Below are 17,364 nucleotides of genomic sequence, written 5' to 3'. Positions count from 1 at the left end.
CTGATCAAGCTCTCTATTGAGCTACACGTTTTTCTTCTTTTTTCAAACTTCTTCCCCATGAAATATGATGCAAAGGATATTATTTTGAAAAAAAATCACAAAAAGTCTTAGAATTGTCTCTAATTTTTTAAGAATTTTTAGTGATTTTTTATTTTTTTTAATTTTTGAGGTGTTTTTGCAACAAACCAAAACTTTGAGAGGTTTTTACAACAAAACAATTTTTAGAGAGAAAAATCAAAATCCAGGAGGAAAACCCGATGGAGCATTTAACTCAAAGAGGCTCCGTCGTCACAGCAAACTCTCGGTTCCTGAGGCCAACTCCAACAAGTACCGTATCCGGAGCGGCATCCGCATCCACGTCGGATGCGGGTGTTGCTCGCCTCGTATCTACCCTCCAACAGAGTCGGCTTCGACATCTACAGGGATGCGGCGATGGCTCGGAGAGGAGAGAGGAGCGGCATATTTACCGGAGGCGAGGCGAGGCCGCAACACTGTGCGGGGGCCCACTCGGTAACGGCTCGGTGCTCCCGCGAGCTCGCGGAATCGGGTGGAGGGAGGGAGGGGCGCGCCGGACTGGTGGCGAGGAGTGAGACGCATACGGCAGAGCAGCAGCAGCCTCCGCTGCCGTACTTCCCCTCAGCGCCGGTAGAGCAGCAGCAGCCTCCGCTGCCGGCCGCCGCGACACGGGTGAGGAGGAGTAGCGCTCGACGCCGGTGACACCGTGCCTGCAGAAGCTTTGTCGGCAGACTGTCGGAGGGAGGGATGAAGGGAGGGGGCGGCGCACGGCAGAGGAAGGAAGGGAGGGGGCGGCGCACGGCGGAGGGAGGGAGGGGGCGGCGCACGGCGGAGGGAGGAAGGGAGGGGGCGACGCGCTGGAGGAGGAAGGGAGGGAGGGGGCGGCGCACTGGAGGAGGAAGGGAGGGAGGGGGCGGTGCACGGCAGGAGGAAGGGAGGGGTGCGGTGGCGTACTGGCGGAGTGAACAAGAGGTGCGGATTGCGGAGTGAATAAAACGGTTAAAGAAAAATTAATTTAATATAAGAGAGAGAAGATATGAGATAATTTATAGAGTATCTGTTGGAGATGGTTGGAAAAAATAGTATTATAATAGTGATAGTGGATACTGTAATAATATTATATGATACAAAATTTTAAAGTAGCTGTTGGAGATGGCGTGAGGCTGCTGCTGATTGCTCCGATTTTGATATGGCAGTGGTGACCAATGACTTTAATGATGGTACTTTTGAGGATAAGGAGGCTGAAGTAAATGTTTGATGAGATATCAGTATCTTCGAAGGACGATGAGAGTGAAGATGAGGCGGACCAAGACGGAGATCAGGTTTCTTTTGCTTCTCACTATTGTAAGAATATAATGAATGAATGAATGAAAGAATAGGCAGTTCCTTAGCTTCCTCCCGATCAAACTTTTGTATTTGTTTGTTTCGTAATCCAAAATTCCAAATATTACAAACATATAATAGGTAGGACAGGAGAGAGTGAGAGAGACCTTGCATTTCATCCTAGTAATAATATAATTGGATATCAGGCTCAAGAATTAAAAAGTTTGGGTTGTTCTTACTACACTTAGCTTGCTACTACAGTACCGGCTAACAGGAGTAATAAGCAGATGCATATTACATACGACGACGGACGCGCGCAGGCGGCAGTATGCGTTCAGATGATCCGATCCACATCCACTCCACTCGTGGCGGTGCAGCTAGGCCGTGGTGGGCGTGCCGGCGTCGCTCCTGCTCTCCGTGGGGCTGTACAGCGCCGACCGCGGGTGCTGGTTCTTGGGCCGGCTTTCCTCCAGCTGCCGCACCACCTCCGCCATGCTCGGCCGAGCCGACGCCACCGGCGCGCAGCACCCCATCGCCAGCTTTAGCGCCTGCACCAGCCCCTCCTCTGCCGGACTGTTTCGCAACCCCTTCACCACCTCCGCGTCCAGCACCTCCTCCAACGCCGTCTCCTCAAGCACCGCCACCTTCACCACCGACGGCAGATCATTCATCACCCTCCCCCTCGTCCCTCCAGAGCCACATGGCTTCCTCCCCATCAGCAGCTCCAGTAGCAGTATCCCGAACGCGTACACGTCCGTGCGCGCGCTGCACTTCTTCATCGACTGCAGCTCCGGGGCCTTGTACCCGTTCCCCTTCGCCGTCGCCAGCACCGCCTCCTCCGCTGCCGGCACCAGCAGCCGGTCCACCGCGTACTCCGCCAGCCGTGCCACGAACAGCTCGTCCACCACCACGTTCGACGACCGCACGTTGCCGTGCGCCTCGCCCTGCCCCGCGTGCAGGTACGCTAGCGCGCGCGCCGCGCCAAGCGCGACCTTGTGCCGCCGCGCCCACGTCAGCGCTGGCCGCCCCTCGCCGCCGTGTAGGAGCTCCTGGAGCGTCCTGCTGCGCGGGAAGTAGTCGTACACCAGCAGCTTCTCGCCGCGCCTCCCCTGGTAGAAGGCCCGCAGCGGCACCAGGTTCTCGTGCCGCGCCCGCCCGATGCGCCGCACCACCGGCGCGCACGACGCCGCGTCCTTGCAGCTGCCCTCGCGCAACAGCCGGAGCTCGATGCTGCCCCCTCCGCCCGCCAGCTTCGCCTTGTACACCGTGCAGTAGCTCGCCTTTTCCATCACCTGGCCCGTCGCGTTCAGCACCTCCTCCAGCGTCAGGTGTTCGCCGCCCTCGAACACCACCAGCCTCCCCTCCGCCGCGTCATCCTCTGCGTACTCGAGCATCTCGGCCTCCCCTTCAGCCGCCGCGCGCCTCCTTATCCTGTTCCGCCTCCACCTCCCCTGCGCCCACCCGATGCACACCGACGCCACGACGACGGCGCCGGCCAAGAGGCCGATGACCATCCCGGCGACGCCGCGGGAGCTGAGACCGGAAGCCGACACGCACTGGCGCAGCGGCGGGCCGCACAGCTCCGGGTTGTTGCCAAGAAACGACTCCGCGGTGAAGCGGGAGTCCGCGAAGCCCGGGGGAAGCTGGCCGGAGAAGTTGTTGTAGGAGAGGTTGAGCGCCTGGAAGTGTCCTGCCATCCCTGCGAGGGGGCCAGGGATGGGTCCGGACAGGCGGTTTCCGCCGAGGTCGAGGCGCTGGAGGCCGCGGAATGCTGTGACGAAGGTGGGGAACTCGCCGGCGAAGCGGTTGGCACCGAGGTCAAGGACGCGGAGGCGGTCGCAGGTTGTGTTGGGCCCGACCGGTGCGGGGATGGCTCCGGTGAGGGCGTTGCCGTGGAGGCGTAGCTCGATGATGCGGTCGCATAGGTTCCATGTGGAGGTCGGGAGCGCGCCGGAGAGGTCGTTCCCGGCGAGGTCGAGGGCAGAGAGCGCGGGCGCGTTGCCAAGCTCGAGCGGGACAGCGCCGGAGAGGGAGTTGGCGGCGAGGTAGAGGTATTCGAGTGCGGAGAAGGCGCCGAGGTCCGGCGGGAGGCGTCCGGCGAGCGAGGCGGCGGGGAGGCGGATGGATGTGAGGAGGAGGGCGGGGTCGGAGGCGAGGGAGAGGTTGGCCCGCGCAGCGGCCTTGTCGCAGCGGAGCGGGAGGCCGTCGGGTGTGGACCAGCGGAGGCCGCGCCAGAGGCAGAGGGGCGTGGAGGCGTTCCAGGTGGCGAGCTGGGCGTTGGTGGTGGTGGAGGCGCCCTGCAGCGCGGGCTTGACCTTGGCGAGGAGGAGGGCGATGTCGGAGGAGGCCAAGGCGAGCGGCAGCAGGACCAAGGGAAGGAGTGGTAGGAGGAAGAAGTTAGGCGCACAAGGATGCATCGTCGGATGGAATCAGTGGGGGAAGGTGAAGCTGGGCTGTGCTAGCTTAGCTGTTGGAGTGAGGGAGCGAGCTCAATGCAAGTAGTGTGTTCAAGTGATATGATGGAGGGGAGAAATGACGATGGATCGATGGAGCAGGCTGGCTTGCAACGACGCAACACGACACGAAAGGAGGAGGAGGACGAGGAGACTCTGAAACAAAATGAAGAGAAGACGGCTGTGGGTGGGAAAGGAAGGAAGGAAGGAAGGAAGGAGAAGGACACAGACACTGAGCGAGCGAGTCAGATGGTCACCAACAGCAACTAAATATTTTTGAAAGTAATTGAAGGTTAAAATTTTTTAATTAAAATTTGATCAAAATATCAAGTATTTATAACGGATATAGTGTCTACTGTAGTACAGTACCACTAAATGCACCGTGTAGATTTGAAATTGAATGTTCTCTTTTAGTAACTTGAACAGTGACTTAGTGAGTGAGTGAACAGATAGAGCAGGTCCAGCTGTGGCTCTGTCATTCTCCATCAGCCGTGCCTGTATACGAGTATTCACTGCACGTACGCAGTAGTAGTATTTCCATCGAGCAAAATTCAAAATTAGTCAACATACGTGATCGTATTTATTAAAATAGATAATATATTATCGTATGTATAATTTTAGTATCCGTATTCGTTACCTTATTTACCGAAAACTGACTTTCGGTACACCGTGCATTGAAAAACACGGATTCAACCATATTCGATACACGAGGTACCGAATATAGCATGTTCGGCACATCATATGCCGAAAATCAAGTGTATTCGGCACATGAGGTGCCGAATATGGGTTATAGTGCCGTATTCGGCACCTAGCTTGTATCGATTGTGGATATTTTGATGCTGTCATTTATGTCGGGAACCTCATGTGACGGTACATGTTATATTCGGCATATTCGGCACCTCATGTGCCGAATACATTTGATTTTTGTCATTTAAGATATCGAATATAGGCTACGGTGCCATATTCAACACTTCGTGTGCTGAATACACCTGATTTTCGACATATGAGGTGTTGAATATGGGCTACAATGCTATATTTTGCACCTTGTGTACCGAATATAGCCAAGCCTGTGTTTTTTTATGTACGATGTACCGAAAGAGTTAGTTTTTGGTAAATGAGTACCAAATACGAATACTAAATTTATAAATACGATGATATATTATTTATTTTGATAAATACGATCACTTATATTATCTATTTTAAATTTTAGCCATTTCCATCTATACCTAGCTAAGCAACAAACATATGTTCATGAGAGAGATATATATGCAAATGCAAATGCAAATGCAAAGCAGCAAAAGCAAATTCAAACGCATCGCACCCAAGATAATGTCATTGTCCATTAGTCGTCGTTGCTCCTCAGTCTTAGTGCAGCTTTGCTACCTAAGCTAGCTTTTGGTCTCGTACCAACCGAGCACCCCACTTTCTTAGATCTAACCAAATGTACTACCAACTGTACGCTCGTGGTTTTTTTCAAGAGCATGCATATTTTTCGTTAAGAGAAAAAGGATTGCAACGACGCCAGCAAGCTGCCTCAGCTAGTGTTCACACAGACTACATATATTGCCAAATACGCTAATGTTACTAGTGAACCAGGCTAAGTGCATGCAAGCTTTCTCTGTTTAGTTGTAAACTCTATTTTTTTTGCTTGTTATTTAGGATATTAACATGGTTTCCAGCTAATATGTTTGCTAATCATTTTCGTAACTACTTCTTAAGTAAAAGTTACTAAAAAAATTGATGTCGTGAAACATTTTCCATAATAAATTTATAAGTACTATTTTCATATGCTAAATTCTCCTAATTTTATATATAATAGTGATCAAAATTTTAACTGTACGTATTTAAAATAGCATCCATTTAAGAATGGAAGGAGTACATGACTAGCTACATGAAAATCGATAAAGCTATGTTTCCTACCAACACCCAAGTTAAAATGTCCATCCATATATAATTGTTGTCTCTTATATATAGTTGTATTAGTTTGATGTAACGATAAAAATTATATATATATAATCCTATTGCTCCGTTCTGCCTGTTTCTTCAAGGCCGCTAGGATCACCGTGGAATCGAACACCCTCCTGGTGCTCCGCATATGTTGTTGGCACGAGATCACTAATGCAAGACCCAGTTTGGGACATCTTATTTCTAAGCTTCTAAGCTGCCTTTCGAAGAAGTTTGGCTACACTAAGAATCGGTTTGAGACCACCAAACCTCTCTGATGAACACACAACCTAACGACGGTGGGAGATAGGGTTCAAAAATTGGTTGGAGGTCCGAAATGTGTCCCTAAGATGTTTTATAGTTTTCACGAATATTGCGATATTCGGCGGGAATTCTACCGAATTTACTTGGTCAAACTAGTTTGACTATTACTAAAAATAGACGAATCCACCGAACAAAAAAGACCGAATTCAACTGAAAACTGACCATATTTCCCACATTTTATTTGTGGACAAAAACTGCTTGATTTTCTTAAAAAACCGCTCAAAATCCGCAGAACCGTTTAGTTTTATCGAATTTCAGTAAAGTTCAAGATAAACCATAATAATAGCTCAATCTTGTAAAATTGATAACTAATTCATATGAGCTTTAAATCAAGTGAAACAAAATTTATAGGTTTCCTTGTAACATGATATACATGATAAAAGTATTTATACTCATGAAAAATGTGTATATTTTCTGTGAGAAAAATTATTTGCTAAACCTAGTTAAATGCATAGTTAATTATTTGCTAATCCAAAACTCATGAAACAATTTTTTTAGTATTCTTACATGATAATTTATCTTTTAAAAATACATAAAATCATGAAATAGTTATTGTAACATGCATGATTGAGTTAATGTGTTGCAACTAGAATAATTCATAACTAATCCATCAGACCTCAAAATTAGTGAAACTACTTTTATTAATTTACTTAAATAATGCTTTGTGTAGGATAAATAATGGTAGACATGACAAAGTGAATTACAATGCTTTTTCTTAACATGTGTCACTTTATGCTCGTGAACTTTGTATAAATCATGGAGAAATTAATAAAACTCTAAATGAAGTAAAACTAAATTTATGGATTCTCTTAAGTTACACCCTACACACAAAAAATATATATTTGTATGTTAATATTTTTCTTAACATAAGTTAATAATGAGCTTCATGATTTTTTAAAGCACGTTTTTTTTTTCAAATTTCCTCTCTATAATTTTTTTCACATAAAGTCTTAGAATTGTCTCTAGTATTTTTAAAATATTTTATGATTTTTTAAAATTCAAATTCAAAAATTGGTCGAATTTAAAATTCGGTGCGGACCAAATTGAGCAATTTTCGACATGTTTTCAATGAATTTGCAAACCTTGGTGGGAGATGGCCTCCGAGTCCCACTAGCAACTGTACACTTGTACAAGCCCCTGGTCAATCTGCTGCTCTATCTGCTATGTATTCTCTCCTCTTCTCCAATCTTTGAACTGTATTATCTTATTCATTTCTTTGGAGAAGAGAATCCAATCTTTGATATGCATGAATGCATATCCAGAAAAGAAACCTTTTTCCTTTCTTTCTGACCAAATAAGTAATGTTACTGGTAGCTTTAGTTTGGTAGTGCGTGCTGGGTCCCTTGCTGATCGGACACAAAGATGAAGGGCTGCCGGTTGTGGGTGATGAAGATGTTAAATATATGGGATTAGCCCAATATAATTAAAGAAATTTCAAATAAATTTTAAAGTCTAACTAAAGAAAGGTGGATGCGGATATGTATCTTTTATTTTCATCTTACTAACAGAGGTAAAGGGAGATGAAATTAAAAGAAATTTTCTCATCCACTCACGTAGCATGTGCATATGAGAGGACCGAGAGAGCATGTACACTTATTCGCCTTGCCATGGTTAGAGCGAAGGGCATGGACACACATCACCTGCATGAATGGTCCGTTGAAATCGGGTCCAATAGCTTGCGGTGTAGCTTCCTTTTGCAATTTTATTCTGTTTATTGTGTGGGCAAACATATATATATACACACATACTCCCACATACGTATCTTATTACGTGAGGAGTATCTCATGTGATAAATGATATGTATATGGAGCATTTGAGTATATAAGATCACCCAAGTGGTATGTATAGTTTTTCAGGTGATTTGCACATATTTTTTTAGTGTATTATATTTTATATACAAATACAAAGGTATTATCAAAATCTAATAAAATTGATGGACTTCTTTTCTATTTTTTCATGTAGTTCACATCGAAGTATCTTAGAATGAGTATATAAGTAAACTCATAGTGATAAAAGAGTATATCCAATTCATTTATGTGATATATCATAGTACGGAGTATGTACTCCTAGGAGTAGAGACTAGTTTTTCTATATATATATATATGCCAACCATCACAAAGCATATACACAATTATGGTTTTACCTATTTTCTCTCCGTTGTGCTGTCACATGTATTCTACTCCATCCCATTTGTGCTGGTGTGCACTGATGAATGTGACAACATGACTCCAAAATCATCGCCTCTTAGGATCCTGTATTTGGAAAGGACGAATAAGATTTTTAGAAAGTATTCGACGTGACTGCTCACGATCTAGTTCTTCTACATCATCGTGGTATGTTTTGTCTACTTCATCTTTATCATCGTCTACTGCATCGTTATTATAGAAACCTTTGCATCTTATATTGTCATCGGATATGTACACCATAATCTATTAAATACCTTGCCGGAACTTGTCAAAAGCTTGTCGGGCTTATAGAGATCTTATCGGATATTGTCAGAATCCTTCTAACAAGCTAGTTGAGACTCATTGGAACTTGTTGTTTTCTATTATATACATGTTATATTTAGAATTTAATTAATCTAAAGCTGAAAGTGCTATTTTTCAAACAGAGGGAGCGATTGCAATCCCACACCATGAGATCGATCGATGTTGGTCGAATTTTATATTATTGTGTATTTTGGAAGATGAAAAATAGACGGGTATGCAATAGTGAATCCCAACATGCATATTACTCCATATGATGGAGATTGATCGTTGATCTAAATGCATGTTACAGCTTCATTCATGTTAGTAGGATAAAGGAAGCGGAGCAATGATTAAGCGTATATGCCTCATACATACTTGAGGGATTTCGTTACAAAGCATAATAGCTAGTAGTGCGTTAGAAATCAAGTGATGTAGAGCATGTATGTATATATCTACAAAGTATACTAGCTAGGAGTAGTATTTATTTATGTTCCCTTTTCACTGGGCATACGATACTGGCAATCTTGTGTTTTCTTTCTTTCTTTCTTTTTTTGAGAGAGAGGGGATGTAAAGGAGCTTTAGCTGTTGCTAGGCTTCAATTTGCACGCTCGCTTCACCGCTTTGTCTGCTCAGGTGCCGCTGCGTCCAGGCACACTGTAGTGTACAGTAGAGTGACAAATTGATTTGGTAAGGAAGCCCCAGCAAGCAAGCAACCCATCGAGATCGAGATGAAGAGCTCGAGCTCGCCGCCGGTGGACTGGGGAGACGATTCCGCGGGGGAGATGGACTCCGAGGACGCCGCCGTTGCCTCCTCCATGGGCATGGGCGTCGGCATCGGCACCATGATGGAGGTCGACACCGACGACCGCCACCCTGGTCCTGCCTCCTCCTTCCCCATCGACGCCGACTTCTTCAACGCCTTCCCCGACGACTTCGACGACCAAGACCTCTCCTGATTCATTCATTACTCTATCTAGGTACTCCTCCCAGGGTAAGCTCAGCTCGATTGAAATAAAAAAAAAGGTCCTTCCTTTTTGCCCTTGGATCTGGGATTCGCGCCTGGCTCCTCCTTGATCCAATGCAAAAGTAGACGATGAAACCAGTCTTGCTTCCTTAGCTCAGATTTCATATTCCTTTTCGGCAGGGGATAACTTTACCGACTCACATGAGACTGATAGAGCTGTGAGTACTGAAACACCCAACAGAGCCTGACCACATCCAAATCAAATATACCCTACTCTCTACCAAATTAGCCAACATGCACGCACCACCTGTCAGAAACTCAGAATCGCATGCCGATACCTGGTTGGTTAGTGTTTAGTGCAAAATTCTTTCCATCTTGTTTACTTTGTGCAGACATTGATATGTGCCACTGCCACCCAATACTAGCTAGTAGTAGCTTCTACTGTATAATTGCAAGTACTGTCCAATTGGTCGCCTTTGTAACTGGAATTCTATGTGATTGTCTGCCGCTAAACAAACATCTGTTCATGGCGTTGTCGATGTTATCATCTTTGGGATAATTAAAAAAAAACCTTCATTTTGGACAATAAAACCAAAATGTGCATAGATTTTGCATCCATAACATGTATTTATGATGGACACCAGACTGGAATTTACTGAATTCTAAACTACCTACAATGTTGCATATTGTGGTTTACTCATCGTCATGACCTCATTCATGAATAGTACCGTGTCTTCCATGTGCGTACTTGCTTCCATCTAAGTTTTGCTGTCTTTGTGTTTCCTCAATACAATAGACACTCACAGTTGCTGATACGCGTGTTTTTCCCCATTCTCAGTGGCGATTGTATATGAAGTTATGAACCTAACTGGACATCATCTTACTGCGAAGGGACACTAGTCATCACCCTTTGTTTGCAACTCTGGTGTTGTATTGTCAACTATGTTTATGTAGCATTCCACCTGGTGGTAACTGGCAGCTGTATAAGAATGTGTTTTATGTCAATGTGATGTGGCCTACTTGGTGTTGGTTGATCCTGCCAGTCATTTTGTATGTGTGATGATTTTACTTGTTGCTGAACATAAATCTGAAGGGGAAGTTTATAGAAGGAAGTGGGTGAGTGCTGAACAAGTTGTTCTGGATTGGAGTTGTCGAGTAGTTGATGTCTTTCTTGATGGCATACAGATTTGCCACATCCACCAGAAGGAGCTAGCTAGCAAACTGGCTGCATCGATTCTGTTGGGGAAAATTAAATCTTCGGATGGGCTTCTTTCGCAGGCCCAGTGGGGCGAATACTGTAAGCAGCCTTGCCTTGCTTCGGTCCGACGAGGAGCCTCGTCCTTCTCAATCTATCTACTGTCTTCTCTCTTCCGCCAAACGAATCCTGACAAAAACCCTAGTCGCCGCTGATGATCATCTTTAGGTATGTTTGATTCGGTTTTTCTGAGCTTCTGCTTTTTAAAATCAGAAGTCGAACTAAACAGTTCAGCTGTGAGCTATCTTTAAAAAATAAAAAAAAAACTTCTAAGAAAATGAACTAAAACAGTATTTGGTTCGACGTATAAAGCTAGATGAGATCGTCTTATCCAGCTTTTTAGCCTGGTCCTGTGTTTGGTTGGTAGACAAAAACGGATACGGTCATCCAAGAAAAGGTATATTCCATCAACATTTCAGACGAGCTCATCCCACAAAAGCACCCGGACGAAGCGGTCCACGTTCCTGCTCGCGCGCTAGCAGGCAGGTGGTGTTCATCTATACATGTGCGTTTATATTTTTCATTTAATGTTTAATTTTATTTAGTTGTACAAAAATGGTTAAAAAATTCTCAAACGTTTTCTTCGATCAAACTAGTGTTCACTGGCAATCTATTTTAATTGGTTTGACCTAAAAAACCTAAAGCAATATTTAATTAAAATTCTCCAAATAAATCTACTTTTATAACTACTAGCAATTTTTAATTACTCAAATAATTTTTCAAAAATCAGAGGAACTTCACTAATATCTTCTCATGTGAGGTGCTAATTTATAAAAATAATTCCAACCCTAAGTTATTTAATGAAAAAATGAGTTCCTTTCAACTCTTAGTTATTTCGTGAAAATATGAGTTTCTTTGTAACGCTTTATTTATATATATTTTTATCATTTCACATAATATTCTTTTTTTAATTTAATTTGAATTCAAACAAATTTAAACATGCACAAAATCAAAGAGTAAGTTCACCCATCCAACTCAGCTCATCTAATCCATCTAACCAAACAGAAAACTAATTTATCATATCTACTCTAATCCTATCAACCAAACAGAAAAATAGCTTATTCCATCCGTACTAAGCAAATAAAAAAATTATTCCAAATAGACTAGTTTTTTGGTTTTCGGTTTTGATTTTCGTTTTGGTTTTTGTGCTGAAATTTAGCACGTTGTGAAGTCATTCTTCTTATTGCTAGGGGCATAAAAACTCGCATACGAGTGTATGCTCATTGGTCTTGAGTACACTTGCCTCTAGATCATCAATTTGGAGAGATTCTTTACCCGGTGATCTTTTCTTTGAGCTACAATTTTTTACCTTTTCAGGGTTATTTTTTTTTATGCTAGTGGCTTAAACACTCACATACTCATGTATTTGAGCGGGTCTTGAGTCTACTTGCCACTAGATTATCATTTTGGAGGATAACCTTATCCGGTGTCCATCTTCTCTAATTTCTTTGAAAGTTGCGAGTTTTTGAGCACAAAGACACATGGAATGGTCTTAGAATCTATGGTTCATATTCCATCTGTGGAGTCATGTTGTCATGGAACTAGTCTTCTTGCTTTGTCTCTCTGATTCTTTTGCTTCCGCTTGAGCATTTTGAGGTGCGTTGGGTGAGAAATAGGAAAAGGTTATCTATTTTGAAAGAAATTTATTGATGCGCCTATTCATCCTCCCTCTAGTCGTCATTCTCGTTCCTACATCTTGAAAAACAAAGATGCATATCTCATCTAACCTCGCCCTCTAACCAAACGCATCCTAAAAGCTAAGAAGCTGATTAAGACGAGTTTTCTAACTTTAGATGTACTAAAAAGGTAAAAATTTATTAAAAAAATTAATAATAAAATGTCAGAAGTAAGCCTAAAATAAAAAACCTCAGCGTAACAAACAAGCCCTCAGATGGGAGGCAAGTGCCCGCACCGCAAGGTCAAGAAGCGCCGCCTCTAGCACAAGACGGTGCGCCGTGGTAAGTTCCTCCTAAAGGCCGATGACACCGTCTATGACGATCTGCTCAAGTTGGCCAACGACGCCGAAGCCAAGCAGCTCCCCAGCGACGAGGACCTCCCCGGCATGGGACAGTTCTACTGTCTCCACTAGACTAGTCGTTCCTTTCTTTCTTTTTGTTTATACTCAATACTAGACTGGGTTTGAGGTGACTTGTGGTATGGACACATCGGTATCTAGAGTAGGCGGTCGAGGGGAAGTTTGGAGGTTCCATGTAGAAAGGCCATTCGGATGGATCGCGTGTCAGCTGAATATGCTCGATAAACAAAACAACAATTAGGATTTGATTTCAGTACTAGTTGGCTCCTTCTTCACATGCTTTTAAGGGGCTACGGATCGAATGTCGATAACGATCTCTTTCATCTAAGAGATCCTTCGACCTTTTAATTGATTGATGTTTTCCTCTTATCATTGGCGTCAGACGAGGAGGTATCCTTGAGGATAGGGACCTCGGTCATATGGGGGTTTTGTTTTCTTGGAGTAAATTTGAAATCTAGAATAAAAAAAGATGAATCCGATCGAACAAGTCATAATCAGCACTGCTTATTTAAGAAGATTCTCATTAGTGGTCGAGAATTCCTGAGGGAGTATAGTTGAATAGAGCACGACTATGTTTATTCAGAAAATAGTTTGCTAAATCAAACAACAATGTCCTGCAGAGTCAGAGCTGAAAGAAAGAAGATATCAGGGGTGGATCCCTAACGGTGATTCCGGGGTGTATCGGACGACATGTGTGTGATCTGTGTTATAGGGATGTGTCTGTGCTAATCTAAGAACAACAGAGTTTATCAAGGTTCAGGTTTCTCTTAGGGTAATAGCCCTACATTCTATGTATTCTTCTCATTGAGTATGATTTCTTCTTTGTGTTTTTTTAGCCCCCCTTCCCCAAGGCAGACTCCCTTCCCCTTATAGACCAGGAGGAAAAGAGTCTTACACGTGGGCCCATCAAATAGACCCATACCTAACTAGACAGTCAACATAGGCTATCATTACTAAGCACGCATGTGCTGTGCCTGCCCTGGAGCGTTGCGATGCTAGTCCCATCTGTCAGCCGCTTCCCCGCTTATCAAGTTTGGGTTGCCTGGTTTGCACTATTCCATCGCTGGTTGACCACGCGCGCCTGCCACACCCTATGTTCGTCTGCGAGCTCATCCCGAAACAATTAATGTTGCGGGATGGAACACGGAAGCTCTGTGCCAGCCATGGTCACCTCGGCCAGAGTGGTGCACCCGGGGAAGGAAAACAACGTGGGCATCGGTATTAAATGAGAGTTGTCTAGTTTAGACGAGTATCTGCCCCGCGACCAGTAGGGACTGGTCGCGGTAAGTCCAGCGTAGGTCGGGGGAGTGGTCGTGCTGTACTGAGCGGTCGCGCAGTGGACCCTGTTTAGAGAAAAGGAATTAGTCCTGCAAAAACTGGTCGTTATTGTCCATCCTGGCGGGGGAACCCCATATTCTTTACAACAACAGTGGCCCCCAAGCTCCTTCGTAGATATGGTGGTCTGAGCTGATCCTTATACGGACGTGGCTGGGCCTGGTTGTGTCACTCGAGCCCCGGGTGAACCCAAGCCTTGCTCAAAGAGTGGTCGGCGACACGGCCCACCATCGTGGTGGGTTCAGAAACCCGCATCCCGAGGGGAGGTTAAGCGTCCATAGAAAAAGATAGTGGGAGAGAGAAAAAAGGAGAGCGTGCGCAAGGGTTAGAATCATGGGAGAGAGAAACATTAATTGCCACTAGATTTTGAGGGAATTTTGGTTCCCTAGTGGTTCCTCAGAAGCCGAGGTGGCGGAACTGAGTCGATCCTATAAATCGAAGGGCAAAAAGGCCCCAGAAACCTCTCCACCTTCCGAGCCCTTGCACTAGATACCTCTCCGCCATCAATCTTCCCTCGTGCCTTTTGTAGTAACCACCGCTGACTCCCCATGGCGCCGTGCACCGGAAAGGAACCCGACTTCCCCAAGTCCAAGTGCACCGCCGCAAAGCTGAAGTAGATGTACGAGAATCGCCTACTTCTTTACCATCTATCCTCCGGATATCGCCCTGGGGGAGACGTTCCTGCTCCCTGCCAGGCGGAGATAGTAATCTTCGCCTCGTTTTTCCTAGCGGGTCTCGTCCCCTCCTTCTTCGAGTTCTTCTGCACCATCAATTCCTTTGTGATTCTCACCTAGAGAAAGAGGGAGGATCAGAGAGAGAGAGAGAGAGAGCAGAGCAGGAGCTCGGTCGTGCTTTCCCTAGTGATGGTTGCCGGCGATTGGGAGCTCGGGAATGGCGAGGAGGGGTGCTGGCGAGGTCACCGCGTCGTGGTGAGACCGTGAGCTTCTTGGCTCAGCCTGAATCGCAGCAAGGCATGCGCACGGTGGAGGAGGTCGACGACGGCACGCTGTGGTCGACGGTGGTGGAGATGCAGGGCGCGAGGGCGACATGGGGGTGACTCCATGGCACCGCGTCGATGTGAGGGCGCTACAGGTGGGCTCGGCTTTGTCGGAGATGGGGCGGGGCGCGCGCTCAATGGAGGGGAATCGGCGAGTCAGCGTCTCGGTCGACGACGATGGTGGCACTCCGTGGGCGAGCACAACAGGGGAGCGGCGCTATGACACAATACTACCTCGAGGAAGCCGTAGCCGGGCTCGCCTTGGGCGGAGATGGCGCAGAGAGGTGGGACGATGACGAGAGGTGGTCGCCAGAGAAGAGGCCCGTCGCAGCTACTGCTGTGGTGGACATGAGCCGAAGGCGGGGTCACGAGCGCGTTCCTAGCGGTGGTGCGGTGACGAGGATGGGGTTGGGGCAGACGGAGGGGGCTTGACGATGGCAAATGGCTGCGGTGGTGCTCGGCTGCCGGAGGTGAAGAAGAAGAAGGTGGCGGCGATTAGATGCGGGTGCGAGGGCAAAAGGCGGTGGATGGGGTGTGGAACCGAAGGGGAGGCTTGGCTATGGTTCAAATAGAGAGGAGAGGAAGCGCACGATGTGGGGGGGGGGGGCGCGGAGATCGTGCTTGGCGGTTGCAAGCATGGCGGGAGGTGGTAGATGATGAGCGGGCCCGACGTGTCAGTGAGAGGAGAGGGAGGCGGCAGGAGAGGGTGATGGCTGAGCTGGGCTTCAGCCCAAGCTGAGAGAAAGGGTGAGCACCGAGGGTTGGGTTGGGTTGGATTTAGGTGGGCTGGGTTTAGATAGGATTTGGGCGTAGGTTTGGTTTAGGATTCGGTCCAAGAGGATTTTATGGTTTTAGAAATTAAAATATTTTTAGGAAAACAATAAAAGCAAAAATAAAATCCAAATAAATAGCAAATGCACTCAAATAAATCAAGAAAATTTTAGAGAAGCATTTTGGAAAGCTCTTAGCCCAAATAAATTATTTTATTCCCGGAAATAAACTCTTTTTAAAATGCTAAAAAAATTAGGAAAGACTTTTAAATAAATAACAAAATGCTATTTTATTGTTTGGAAACATTCTCATCCCAAAATTGAAATTTTGAGGTGTAACAACAGCTAGACAAATATCGCAACGAAGTCAATGACCATCAGAGTGCAGCCCTACATGCCAGCTCTGGTTGGTGATGTCCCACATCAGATTCGGATGGTGTTGGAAGCGTCCAGGAACAGGCTCATCGACCATCCTCTCTACACCGCCTCACATGCCCAGTACTCCAACATGCACACGATACTTCAAATGTGTGAAGCAAGGAGCGTTGCGGAACTTTGGTCGGCTCTGAGCCTATGGCTCACAAATCCTAGATGTAGAACTTTTATCCCATTCATAACAAAGTTCAGGTAGGCTTTGAGGCTGCCTTAGCGTTCCTTGAAAAATAATAAGAGAATCGACACCAACACAATATGTCCTGTCCAACTAGCTAGCTCCCCTCTGGAAAAGAAAGAAGAAAGCATCTTCTTTCTTTTCGATGTCCTACTTTGCCGATCAGAACCACCCAATGAGGCAATGATTAGCAGCAGCATGTCTGTCAATCTTTGATCTCAAGCAATGGCTGGCCTGACCAGGCTATAAAGTAGTATGTATGTACTCCTGCCATGATTGATAGGTAGTACACTAGTGTTTGGATCCATTTGCCTGCAGCTGCTTCTTTCAGATTTGGTGTGCAGTGCAGTGCACACACATGAGATGCGATGACAAGTTGAGAAGATGAGGAGAAAGTCCGATCCATCTAATCTATCTAATCCCTGTCTCACCAACTTGTCATCAGCAGGTCTCCTCTTAGGGTCTCTTCGTAGCGCAGGATTCTCAAAACTTAGGAATAGAAAAACATAGAATTGGAGTTGTTTGTCACCTACAATCCCATGTGAATTCAGAATGTAAGAAAATTTCCAATGGAAGTGTTTGGATGGAGCGCAAGAAAAACACAGAAATTTGATGAGAGAGATTGACACCAAGGAAGCTTTTCACGAGGTTGAATCTCTTGCAAGAATTTCTCCAAAATTCCTATAGAACAAGCCATTACATAGGAATTTCATAAGATTTCTAGGAGCCTAATCTTTTTTTCCGACTTTCCAAAGGGCTTCATATGAAAGTTTCTTGTAGGTTTTCAGTCTTCCAAAATTTCTCCATTTTTTTCATTTGTTCCAAAGGGGCCTTAGAGTATTATTCTCTGTGTCGTTGAAATTAAGCTACT

At 45.5% G+C, this 17,364-nt stretch overlaps 1 protein-coding gene across 1 annotated transcript; it reads right to left on the bottom strand.

Annotated features, from left to right (window-relative positions):
• Nucleotides 1-1,411: 1,411 nt before the first annotated feature.
• On the bottom strand, nucleotides 1,412-4,103 carry LOC133898368 (putative kinase-like protein TMKL1). Its single transcript, XM_062339037.1, has one exon. The coding sequence runs from the start codon at nucleotides 3,753-3,755 to the stop codon at nucleotides 1,716-1,718; it is 2,040 nt and encodes a 679-aa protein (XP_062195021.1). The 5' UTR covers nucleotides 3,756-4,103; the 3' UTR covers nucleotides 1,412-1,715.
• Between the last annotated feature and the right edge of the window lie 13,261 nt (nucleotides 4,104-17,364).

This window comes from Phragmites australis, chromosome 18 (assembly GCF_958298935.1).
Source record: "Phragmites australis chromosome 18, lpPhrAust1.1, whole genome shotgun sequence".
Classification (NCBI taxonomy): Eukaryota; Viridiplantae; Streptophyta; class Magnoliopsida; order Poales; family Poaceae; genus Phragmites; species Phragmites australis.
Note: the sequence above shows the minus strand (reverse complement) of the source record. Positions and strands in the feature narration are given on the sequence as shown.

Excerpts from the sequence above, each read along its gene's own strand:
- LOC133898368 (XM_062339037.1), bottom strand. The coding sequence starts at position 3,755 with ATGCATCCTTGTGCGCCTAACTTCTTCCTCCTACCACTCCTTCCCTTG.